The sequence below is a fragment of the Drosophila kikkawai genome, chromosome 3R (genome assembly GCF_030179895.1).
Source record: "Drosophila kikkawai strain 14028-0561.14 chromosome 3R, DkikHiC1v2, whole genome shotgun sequence".
In the NCBI taxonomy this organism is placed as follows: Eukaryota; Metazoa; Arthropoda; class Insecta; order Diptera; family Drosophilidae; genus Drosophila; species Drosophila kikkawai.
In genome coordinates, this window is record NC_091731.1 from 1,477,691 (window position 1) to 1,490,008 (window position 12,318).

The 12,318-nt window shown below is 50.4% G+C and overlaps 2 protein-coding genes across 5 annotated transcripts in view; one reads left to right on the plus strand and one right to left on the minus strand.

The window, feature by feature from the left end:
- Positions 1–12,318, plus strand: part of nAChRalpha4 (nicotinic acetylcholine receptor alpha4) — a 511,483-nt gene that overhangs the window by 389,187 nt on the left and 109,978 nt on the right. The window lies entirely within an intron of this gene.
- Positions 1,478–2,659, minus strand: LOC138928885 (uncharacterized). The gene has a single exon (XM_070287139.1). It carries the CDS (start codon positions 2,657–2,659, stop codon positions 1,478–1,480), a length of 1,182 nt encoding a protein of 393 aa, XP_070143240.1.

Here is a 12,318-nt window from a genome sequence, read left to right on the forward strand (position 1 = left end):
TCTTCCTGGTTTTGGTATGAAGACTACCCTCGCTTCCTTCCATGGAAGTGGTATGTGTGCTGTTTTGATGCATGCCTGGAAGATTGCTTGCAGCCATTTTCCCGTGCTTGCTTTTGTTGTTTGTAGCATTGCCGGTATTATTCCGTCTGGGCCCGGGTTTTTGTATTTGTCGAAGGAATCTATCGCCCAATGGATTCTTTCCATGGTGATGATCTCTTCTACTTGTAGCTGCTGGTCTGCCCCCTGGCTTTCCATTATTCTAGGTTCTTCTTTTTGGTTTCCTGGGAAATGCGTATTCAGCAGGATTTCCAGTGACTCTTCAGCCGACGTACTTCCTGTCCCGTCAGGTTTGTTTATGAGCGTGGGGCTTGTGTGTCCTCTCGATAGGATTTTACTTAGCCTCGCCGTGTCTTTGACTCCTTCCAGCGATTCACAGTAGCTGCTCCAAGATTCCTTCTTGGCTACGTAGACTGCCTTTTTGTATTCTTTGTGTATTGCTTTGTACGGCTGCCAGTCTTTGGTTCCGTAACTTGTGTTGAAGGCTTTTCGAACTTTCTTTCTGAGCTCGCATAGCTCTTTGTTCCACCATGGTGGGTATGTCTTCTTAGAGTATGTTAGTCTGCATGACTCTTTGTAGGCTTTGTTCAGAATATTTGTGAAGTCCTCGACTTCCTTATCTATTCTCTCCGGAGTAGATCGGGTCTTGATCCTTCTGTCTTTGACCTTTGACTGTACAATCTTTCCGTATTTGTCCCAGTCAGTGTTTCGAGGGTTTCGCTTCGGCGCCGTTTCATATACCGGCATCACGATTTCGAAGAATATGTACCTATGGTCTGAAAACGAGTCTTGTGTAGAGACTCTCCAATTTCTTACCTTGTAATCACTATGCTCCATTTGGAGGGTTATGTCTAGGACTTCCTCCCAGCCCTGAAATCCTTCCGTGCTTGGAAGATGAAGGTGGGCGTGTTTCCTTTGCTACAAATATTGACGTCACGACATATAATACTATCGAAGAGAGACTCACCCCTTTCGTTTGTCTCCTTACTTCCCCACAGTGTGTGCCTTGCGTTGGCATCGCACCCGAGGATGAGCGTCGTCTTAGTCTCCTCGGCCCATTGCATCACCCTATTAACCGCTTCAGGTGGTGCAGGTTCGTCGTGGGCCATGTAACCGGAGGCTATTAGTATGGCTGTCCCATCCGCCGCCTTGAATCTTGCCACTGCTAGATCTAAGTTGCTGAGATTGGGGTAGAGAAGAGCATTAAGGTTGTTTTTAATGATTATACCCGCCCTCGGCCTACCTGTCGAGTTTGTGTACAATGTTGTGTATCCCTTTATGGCCATGCCAGAGATTTGTCCGTCCCTCGTCCATGGCTCTTGTATAAGGCCGATGTCGATGTCCTTCTCCCGGAGAAGGACCCCCAGATTAGCTGAAGCGTGGGAGCTGCGCTTCAGGTTTATCTGCACGACCGTCGGCATTAGATCGGGGTGGTGTTGGGGGTGCTGTCGTCGATCGCCAAATCGTCCAGCAGCTTATTGGCGTCCTCGACTTCATCTTCCAGGATGTCGTCCGGTTCGTCTAGGAAGACCTTCACCTTGGCTTTCCTGATGCCGTACCGGACCTTGTTGTCTGCTGCCTTCAGCTGTTCTAGGCAGCGCTGGTTGATTAAGAACAGATATGGCTGGCTGGACTTCATTTCTCTCTCAGCTCTGAGAATGGCCCAGTCCTCCATGTCGACTCCCTTATTCATTGCTCGCAGAGTCTTGAGCACCCTTTCATGGCTAGACAGCCCCTTGGGCAACCAGATGCGAGCTCTGGGTCTCCTTGGGATGTCCTTGGCGGGGACTAGCTTTATGCTAATCCCTTTCCATGCCTTGCTTAGACTGGCAACGCAATCCGCCAGGAAATCCCGCGAAAACTCGTCGTCGCACCTGATTACCCGGTGCCCCCTAACCATGCCTGAGGAGTCAAAGGAGGGTGACTGGCCCGTTGGCTCGGACAGTAATTTGTCGGTTACCATCTCCGCCAACTGGGTCTCGACCTCCTCCCATTTCTCCATCAGCAGGCGCCCATCGTCGTTGAGCTCGTCTATAAGTGCCATTGCGAGGCTGTCTCTGGCCACCTCGCTGAACTTTTTCGCCGGTTTGACGAACGTGGTCGGCCTCGGTGCTCCCTTAGCGTCCTTGGCCCTCTTTGGAGCGCTCTCACTCACCTCTTGTGAGCGGTTGCGCTTTGCTTGAGGAGGCAAAGACGTCTCTGGGTGCTCCTTCTCGTAGCGCTCGTATTCCTCGATCACTGCTAGAAATCTGGCTTTGTCTGCAGCGTCGCGCGGGTCGGCTTTGCCCTCCTTTTCATTCCTCGCTATTTTGGCGAGGTTGAAATGGGCCTTGCTTGCCTGCGCCTTTCGTTGTTGGTGGGTCCACGGTTTTGTCTTCCCGTGTTCACCGGTCGCTTTGTCTTGGCTTGCCGCCGCTTTAGTGTGCTTCGGTTGTGTCGTTTGAGGTGTGCTTGTCTTTACACCTCCCTCTGTATTGGACGGAGCTAGCGTCTCGTCGTCTGAGCGCAGTAGCTCCTCCTCGTCGAGTTCGCTTTCCGTCGATTTGTGGTGGGGTTTTACCTCCCCCACGAGGTCCGAAGCGGATTGTTTAGTTGTATTCATTTTCATAAACGCCCGCGTTGCTCGACAGGGCGAGCGCGGCGGGCCCGAGGGGTTCGGGGCATTGAAGGAAGGTCGACCGTGGCTTCGCCCCTAAGCCACGGCAAGGCTCGTTCCGACCCAGGGTTGCCCGGCCCTGGGAAGGCTCCGTTCGAACACAGCTGGTTTAACCCCTCAGCTGCGAACCTTATAGTCAGTGGGCACGGGTCGCTTTACACGCCTGACTTGAGGGGAGGTAGTTTTAAGACTTGCCCATGTCTCGGTAGGGATTGGGAGGCAGAGGATTATTAGGTGAGGGATTCACTGGAGGTGCCGCTCGCATTGGCCGTACCGCAGTACGTTTCCAGGAGGTACCACGCGGAGGACCTTCTCCCAAGAGAAGGTGGTGTCTATCGAACCGATATTCACCTACGAGTCGACTTGGTGTACCATTAGAGCCAAGGAATATTCATCAACAGTTGCCCTGTTGACTTTGCCTTGGATTGGTACACCCATACCACCCCCCCCCCCCCCCCCTCGAACTAAATCTCGAACGGTTTTTTTTGGATTAATCAATCTAATTTTCATTTCACCTACTTTAACTTTAGTACATGGAATTCCTTTGATAAAACAATCTGAGTACTTTGCTAACAATGAATTTAGTTTCATTTTATTTTCTCCGTCAAGTTCTGTATCAATATCAGCTGGCTCACTACCAGTACACAAATTAATTATTTTGCCTCTTGAAATCGTAAATTTTTCTGATAAAATGACAATACCATAACCGTGCTTTAGTATCTCACGTCCAATGACGATATCGTTTTGCATGTTACCATCGCCTATTACATAAAATAAAATCTCAATATAATTATTATCAATTTATACGTTACTTAGAACTTGTACAGTACTACATATTCCATTACTCCCAATGCCTCTTAACATAACAATATTATTCAATCTTTTACCAGGAACTTGGTACTTAGCTTTCTTTGTCATCAGTGAGCATTCTGATCCGGAATCAAAAGTGACTTCAAAAATGGGGCCTCTATGGTTCATGTTCCCTTTAGGTACTGCAACGCTACACTGTTCCACTCGCTTTTCCAGGTTGAATATCTTGTTCTTCTCAGCTTCCTTCTTAGTACACTGGGTGCATATGTGACCCCAGTCTCCGCACTTGTAGCAAGTAACATTTGATTTGTCACGTCGATGTTCATCGTGTCTGCCATGTCGCTCTTTGTCATTCGCCAGGTGATGTTGTTGCTTCTTCAGTCTACCCTCCAATGCTGAGCTTAAAGCCACGACGAACGCTCTGCCTTTTAAGGTATTTTCTTTTAAAATAAATTCCACAGTTGAACACCACGATGAGGCGATGGCGCCTGCTTTGTCTGGATTTAATTTTAGTAGTCTGCATCAGGATCTGTTGTTCTAATTGCTCGCACAAGTTCGATTGAATTTTGATTTTGTAGTTCCATGATGGTACACCATGGTCCATTTTTAGCGGAGTGAGTTTCGAACTTTCCTGGCCGACGATCACAGAAGACTGTCCGATCGTTCTGCCTAAGAACTGCCACACACGGCGACAGCGATGCGACGCTGCCGCCTCGCTATAACGATTCCTGTGAAAAAGGGAACTGATAGCGCAGCTGTGTCACGTCACAACGAACGAAGAGGACCAATCAAAGAAGAGAACACAAGAATGCAAAAATTCCCTGTAACACAAACTTTTCAGGAACCAGCATTCTGCATACGCTGCTATACGAATGGTATATCCATTCGCCGATATATGTATGAATTTTTGAACAATATATAAATTCATAAATTGTTTAAATATAAACATGCAATCTAGCTCTACTATGTATGGTATATCGATACGTATGTGCCAAGAATTGAAAGCGAGGTGCAATACTCCAGCACAAGACAATAAACATAAAATTTGTCTGCAACTCTAGCATTCAATTTTTTACACAAATACCTCTGAGTTCTGTAGGGTATATGTATATATTGTAACGAATCTCGGCCGCGTATAGGGGTGCCGGCCGAGTTGTTGTTTTCGGAATTTAGGGCCAAGAACAAGAGAATCAGAGAGACCAGGCATCCGGGCTCTCAGATTCTCGGAATTGCGCAGCTTAGCTCGTTTTGAGATCTGTGCCGTCAAAAACTTATTGCGCAGCTGCTCGCGTTGCCAACTGGCTTGAGGATCGAAAGCTCTTTTGGGAGGCTTTCGTTACATTACCCCCTCCTCAGACTGTGGAGTAGAGCCAAACTTCTTCTCCAACGACGAACTCTACGGGATGCTATCGCATATCGTAACCGATCTTGTTGACGTTGGCGGCTGCAATTAATTGATGTCGTCCGATCTGCTGGGTTTGTCGGATAACTTTCCGGACTAGGGGACGGTCGACTATACAGCAGTTCGCTCGGTAGTCGGAGCTCGAATCCCAGCATCAGTAGCGACGGTGAGAATCCCATTGCCTCATGCGGTGCCGATCGATACACCCACAGAGCTAGCGGCAAAAGTTGGTCCCAATCACGCTGATCTGCGGCGACGAATTTCGCCAAGTAGTCCAGGAGGGTGCGGTTAAACCTTTCCACCATCCCGTCCGATTGGGGGTGCAACGGCGTAGTACGGGTCTTTTCCACGTCGAGCAGGCGCAGGCAAGCTTGGAATACTTCGGACTGAAAGTTTCGGCCTTGATCCGAGTGAAGGATAAAGGGAGCACCAAAGCGGCAGAACACTTCTTGGACGAGGGCTCGGGCTACGGTTTCGGCGGTCTGATTAGGCAGAGCGATGCATTCCGGCCACTTTGTGAAGTATCACTATCGCGATGTAGCGATTCCCGAGCACGGTAGTAGGCAGGGGGCCCAGGATGTCAATTGCAAGTCGTTCGAATGGCGCGCCCAAGACTTTGGGTTGCAGTTGGCCTACCGTACGGCGAGTATGAATGCCTCTCCTGGCATTACATTCGGTACAGCGGGCACACCAAAGGGTGTGCTTCCGTCAGTTCGTGGAGAGGGCGCGCGGTCGTGGCAAAGTCTGGGATAAACTTGCGGTAGTAAGAACATAGTCTCAAAAGGAGCGCTTTTCCGATTTATTCCGAGGTGGTGGCCATTCGACGACTTTTCGAATCTTCTCCGGACAAGCAGTTAGGACCTTGCGGCTAACAATATGGCCCAGGTAATTAGCCTCGGTTTGAAAGAAATGGCATTTGCGAGGACTCAGCTTCAGCCCTACGCTTTGCAGTGTACGATGATGTCGTTGAGATAAACCATCCATCAATCGCTCGAATGTAGCTGACGCATTGGTGAGGCCAAACGGCATTACGTTGAATTCGAACAGACCAGCTTCACACGTAAAAGCCGTCTTAGGTCTGAAGTTCTCGTCCATCTCCACCTGCCAGTAGCCGCTTTGGAGATCTATCGTAGAAAACCAGCAGGCACCGTGCATAGTGGTTGAGATGTCCTCTATCCTCGGTAGGGGATACGAGTCCTTGACGGTGATCTCGTTAAGGCGTCGATAATCCACACAGAACCAGGTGGAACCGTCCTTCTTCTTGACTAGGACTCTCGGACGACCAGCGTCGTCCACTTAGAATGAAGGTAGTCGGGCAAATCCGGGGGCACTTCTACATCGGGGGACGCGGTGGCTTCGTATACATCCTGGTCAGGGGCAGTTACGAGCAGTTTTACCGGTTCCACTTGTCCCACTATCGTTCGCGCGGGTAGCAGGTATTCCTGTGCGCTGAGATTCACCAGATGCAAGGTGCTGGTGTCGCAAGAGGTGTCCATCAAGGCGCTTCCTAATAAGAACTTTGGCGGCAATTGGGACTGCGTTCCACGTTCTAACAGGGCCAACGGCAGCTGTTCTTCAGACGTGCATCGAACTGTTAAGTGGGTGTCGCTATATGGCAGGATACTGGTGGGTGCAGTCGCTGCTGTGTATTCGGGGCATATAGCGGCAGATATCCCCATGGAAACAGCAACTGAAGGTCCTTCAGATCCACGGTTACTTCGTATCGCAGCAGAAAGTCCATGCCCAGAAGGCTAGGAGTGTTGTCCTCCACTAGCAAGAACTCGTGAGTAACCGGCCTTCGAGCAATTTCGAGTCTGGCGTTGACTCGAGCGGTGACCACGAATTGTTCCGCTGACGTTCCCTGAAGTGTCGTTTTTGCAGATCCCTATAATTTAGTAGGGAGACGGCGGCCCGGTGTAGATGATCAGGCGTAAAAGCTGCTTCTGTAAAAAGATTAAGCAGTGTAAGTGAGGGCCACCCACGGCACGACAGGTATACGTAGCTTGGGCGGGCGGAGACTGAATCCCGCAACGTTCAGCTTTAGGATTTCCAGTCTCCCGTTGTTTTCCCGTAGTTAGGGGGATTGGCGGTGGGTCTCCGGAGGGGTATTCGGCGAATAATCGGCTCAAGGCGGAGTCCACTGTGTGCACGTCCAATTCCTCTTCTTCTGCAGGGGGCGGCGGTGTGGTCCCGTAGGACTCGGTGGCGGCGGCAGTTCGGATCGCACTATTTGCGGAGGGCGCCGGTCCCGAGACGATCTCGATGGACGGCGGCTTCTGGAACGGATGTGCGCTGGCGGACGGCACATCCCTTGCAGGGGTTCCCGTTCCGGCAGCTTCTTTGGTGGGGGTGCTCGAAAGGCCACTCGGCCGGGGCACTGTGGCGGTGTCCCAGATCGCGGCAAACTCTAACTCCTGAGACGAATCGGCACTCTCTTCGGGCGGCGGCTCTGAGAACAAGGGGGCCAGGACGGCTTCGACTCCACTGGTAGGAAGACTCTGTCGGGCGCCCGGTTGCTCGGTGGGCGGCGGCTTCTCGTAGAGGTGCTGCGGCGAACTCAATGTCCCGTGGCGGCTGGGCACTCTCCTCGAGCGGCGGCGGCGAGAGCAGGGGGGCCAGGACGGCTTCGACTCCACTGGGAGGAAGACTCTGTCGGGCACCAGGTTGCTCGGTGGGCGGCGGCTTCGCTTCGAGGTGTGGCGTAGGGTCGCAGGGGTGGGGAACCGCTCCAGTAATCCGTGATTAAGGATGAGCTGGAGACGAGCGGCGGTTGTTTGGTCGCCGGTGAGGAATGGGGGGAGTGAGCACACGCTCGCTGGGGCAGTCGGTGTTGGCTGTCAACCTCTGCTTCGAGAGGCTGACGGCAGCTAGTTTCCCGAGAGCGGCACGGAATTCATGGAGGAGTCCAGGCCCGACGCGTTATTTCGTTGGAAGCCTCGGTTTCCTCTCCGGGGTGCGCCGACGGTACCGTCTGGGTCCACGGCGGCTGAGCGCCGTCGACACTGGGCATCGATGCGGCAGGCCATGTCGAGAGCATCCGTCAGCGAGCGCGGATTGCTGCTGATGATCGGGATCTGATATCCGGTCTATCGGACCCCGTCGCTGCACTATGATGCTGTTGTAAGTCGCAGCTGGCAGCTCGCCTAACACGCATCTGCCCAGGCGTTCCAGCTCCATGGCGAAGTCCTCGAGCGACTCTCGGGGTCCCTGCATGCGATTGTGAAAAGCGTGATAGCTGGCATGCTTACTGACCGTGAAATATTCGCGCATAGCAGCCGCTATGGCCTCATACGAGTGGAGGGTGGCTTCGGGGAGGGTGGCGTAAAAACGCTGGGCACGCCCCCGAAGACTCGTGTACAATTTCCTGCACTTCTTCCTTTCTGACCAATGGTACTCCTCGGCCATGTCGTCCAGCAGGCGCTGGAACTCCGGCCAGGGACGGGTGCCGTCGAATGTAGGCGGCAGCTGCGCGTCCGACACCTCGAGAATTCTCCAATGTGAGGTTAGGTCGCATGCTGGCGGCGGCGCAGGAGTTGGCGCCGCTCCAGGCCCGGTGTCTATCCTTCGGGAATACACCTGCCGCGCCTGTCCAGAGTCCTCGTTGGCTGCCTCCGCGAGGCGCGGTCTTCTCGAAAGTCGCCCACATCTGCTCGAACTTCTGTTCCAGCTTTAGGTTGAGCGACTGATTTAGAGCCTCAACTTTTTGCTCGATCAGCCGAAATGAGTGGTCGACGGCTCGATCTACGGCGTCCAGAGCAGCGGCACCATCCCGCGGTTCCTCTTGGTTATGCCCCTACGGGGAGGCTTGAAGGGGGTGGCGAGCGGAATTCTTCGGCATTTTGGTAGGTCAGGGTTTTCGCAAACCCTAGAGACCCCACACCTGACACCAATGTAACGAATCTCGGCTGCGTATAGGGGTGCCGGCCGAGATTACTCCGGAAAGCCGAGCGGAACTTTTGTTTTAACGGTGTTGCTGCCAAGTACTCAGCAGCACCAACTCAGCCACTACACCTCGCAATGATAACACGAGTATTTTTGCTGAATTTCGTAACTTGATTTATTTTTCGCCAAATCGGCGTGTTGTTTTCGGAATTCAGGGCCAAGAACAAGAGAATCAGAGAGACCAGGCATCCTGGCTCTCAGATTCTCGGAATTGCGCAGTTTAGCTCGTTTTGAGATCTGTGCCGTCAAAAACTTATTGCGCAGCTGCTCGCGTTGCCAACTGGCTTGAGGATCGAAAGCTCTGTTGGGCGGCTTTCGTTACAATATGCTACTGCTGCAGCAGAAACTTTCCTTTTGCAGAAAAATCCCTCGGTGATGGCAGCAATGAGGCTCAGGAACCAGGATATTTCGCGACCGACACGAAAATTTGTGGATTACAATCACAAAGAAGCGCGCCGCGAGCAACAATTTTCAACTTTCAAGCACAAAAAGAAAAAAAAAATTTTTTGTTACACTTTTAGTTTATATGTATTTTATTTATGTGCCACTGTTACTTTTTAATTTGTTACCTTTTTTTATAAAATTATTCAAGTCCACCCGGAAGCGCCATGGAATTTCTAATTAGTTTATTAGAATCAAAAAACCGATAACTTGGTGGCAAGAAATAATTTTTTATATTCGCATTCGACCTTCATCGAGTGCAGACGTGCCTACGGACAACCGATACGCGGGGTTCATTCTTGTAGTGTTTTTTTCATGGTAAAAAAGTAAATTCGGAAATCTATACTACGTAAATCTATACTACGGAAATCTATACTACGTACGGTCAGCTCTACTGACCGCCGACGGCACGAGAGCGCGCTCTTGCTCTCCCGCCCTACTCACTCCAGCCCCTACATCTTGGAGCTCCCAATGCCAAACCCCACCACCACCGGCTTCGATGGAAGACACACCTACAACAAGCGGAGCTGCAATTTCTGCAAACGCAGCAAACGCAGCAAAAGCAACAACAAAAACTAAACCAACGACCAATATTGCAAAATCGGTGCCAACGGCCGCAGCGCCAAGTTCTTTGGTAACATAAACCGTGAGCTCCGATAAGCAACAAGCGGTTCCGGCCATACAGACTGGCATGGATCGCTACATCCAAATTAAGCGTAAGCTTAGCCCACATAACACGGTTGGTAACAAACCTAAGATCAAACGTGTCACCAAAAGCTACGACCCAAACAACTCCAACAGATTCTCTCCGCTAGCAGCTGGTTAGAATAACGAAGCAGAGAGACTCAAAAACAGCCAAAGCCCCCACCTATATTTATAAGGGAGAAAAGTTCAAACGCCCTGGTCAACAAAATTGTTGCGCTGGTCGGGGACGGAAATTTTCATGTTGTTCCGATTATTAAAGGGAACATCTGCGAAACCAAAGTTCAAACCAAAACAGACGAACACTTTCGAGCTGTGTCTAATTACCTGCAGGAAGCAAAAAAGAGCTTTTACACCTACCAACTAAAAAGCAGCAAGGGACTGCAAGTAGTGCTAAAAGGAATTGAACCAGAAGTCGCCCCCTCTGAGATACTAGAAACCCTGAAAGGCAAGGGTTTCTTTGCCAAGAATGTAAGCAACATTATCAACAAAAACAAAAAGCCGCAACCTCTTTTTGAAGTCGAACTTGAGCCAGACAGTAAAGCCCTAAAGAAGAATGAAGTTCACCCGATCTACAAGCTGCAGTTCCTACTGCATCGAAGAATCACCGTGGAAGAACCGCACAAACGCAACGGTCCTGTGCAATGCACAAATTGCCAGGAGTATGGTCATACAAGGACATACTGCACCCTTCGGTCAGTCTGCGTAGTCTGTGGAGACTTCCACAACTCTGCACACTGCCCTGCGAACAAAGAAGACCCAAAAACGAAAAAATGCGGAAAATGTGGAGGAAATCCCACAGCTAACTACAGAGGCTGCGTGGTCTACAAGGAGCTGAAGAGTCGCATGCGAAGAGCGACAGCTACACGCCAACAAAATACACAAAATGTGTATTTGGAATCCATGATGGTGACCATGCAACAAAGTATGGAACTCTTGTCATTTATGAAAACGACCATGCAAACGCTCGTCCAGAATTAGAATATGGTGATACAGCTGCTTGTAGCACAACAGTCAAAATAATCAATGTCCAATCTACGTATATCCACGTGGAATGCCAACGGCGTCTCACGGCATACACTTGAACTAACACAAAAGGTTTGCAACAAATTACTTGCAAGCTACGTCCATTAAAGTGCAGTCAGGTAACGGCAACCTTTGCATTGCTGCTGTCTTCTGCCCACCTTGCTTTACAATCTCTGAAGGCCAATTCATGGACTTTTACACCTCTCTTGGAGATCGTTTCATAGCTGCAGGAGTTTACAACGCCAAGCACACGCACTGGGGATCCCGCCTCGTGACCCCCAAGGGAAGACAACTGTATAACGCTCTCATCAATGTGAGAAATAAACTGGACTACGTTTCCACTGGTAGCCCCACCTACTGGCCAGCAGACCCCAGAAAGATACCTGATCTAATTGAATTTGCGGTGACAAAAAACATCCCACGCAATCTAATAAACGCCAAGGCCCTTCCGGACCTTTCTTCAGATCACTCGCCGCTGTTGATAACCCTCCTTCAAAGCCCAGAAACTACGGATCGCTCTCACAGGCTGACGTCGCACAGAACAAATTGGATGAAATACAAAAAGTATGTAAGTTCCCACATAGAGCTCGCCCCCCAGCTCAATACTGAAGCCGACATCGACTCCACCACTTCCGCTCTGGAAGAGGTACTTGTGACTGCAGCCAGGATCTCAACACCACAACAGAAGGATGTGCAAAAAATCAAATTCAAAACGAACCAGCAGATTGAACAGCTTATCCAAGAAAAGAGGCGTCTGCGACGGGCGTGGCAAAACAATAGATCGCCATGCTCAAAGCAACGTCTAAATGAAGCCACACGCAAACTAAGCCGGGCCCTGAAGCAAGATGCCGAAAATGCACAATTAAGATATATTGACAAACTCTCGCCAACCAGCACAAAGCATCCCTTATGGAGAGCTCACCCAAACTTAAGCTCTCCGACTGAAACCATTACCCCGATTAGATAATCATCTGGTTGCTGGGCCCGCAGCGACAAAGATAGAGCCGAAACTTTTGCCTCACATCTCCAGGGCGTTTTCAACCCGAACCCTGCTGCAAATCCATTTGAACTACCGCAAAACCAAACTGAATCGGAATCTACTCCAACATCATTTCGTCCGAACGAGATCACTAAGGTCATCAGCGAACTGAAGCCGAAAAAGGCTCCCGGCGATGACTAATAACTCAAAAAATGATAATTAAACTTCCGAATTGTGCTATTGAGGTCATCTGTAAAATCTTCAATGGGATCATAAGTCTCGGCCATTATCGGCCGTGCTTCT

Bases quoted from the DNA above. Each gene is read 5' to 3' on its own strand.
- LOC138928885 (XM_070287139.1), bottom strand. From the start codon at position 2,659: ATGAATACAACTAAACAATCCGCTTCGGACCTCGTGGGGGAGGTAAAA.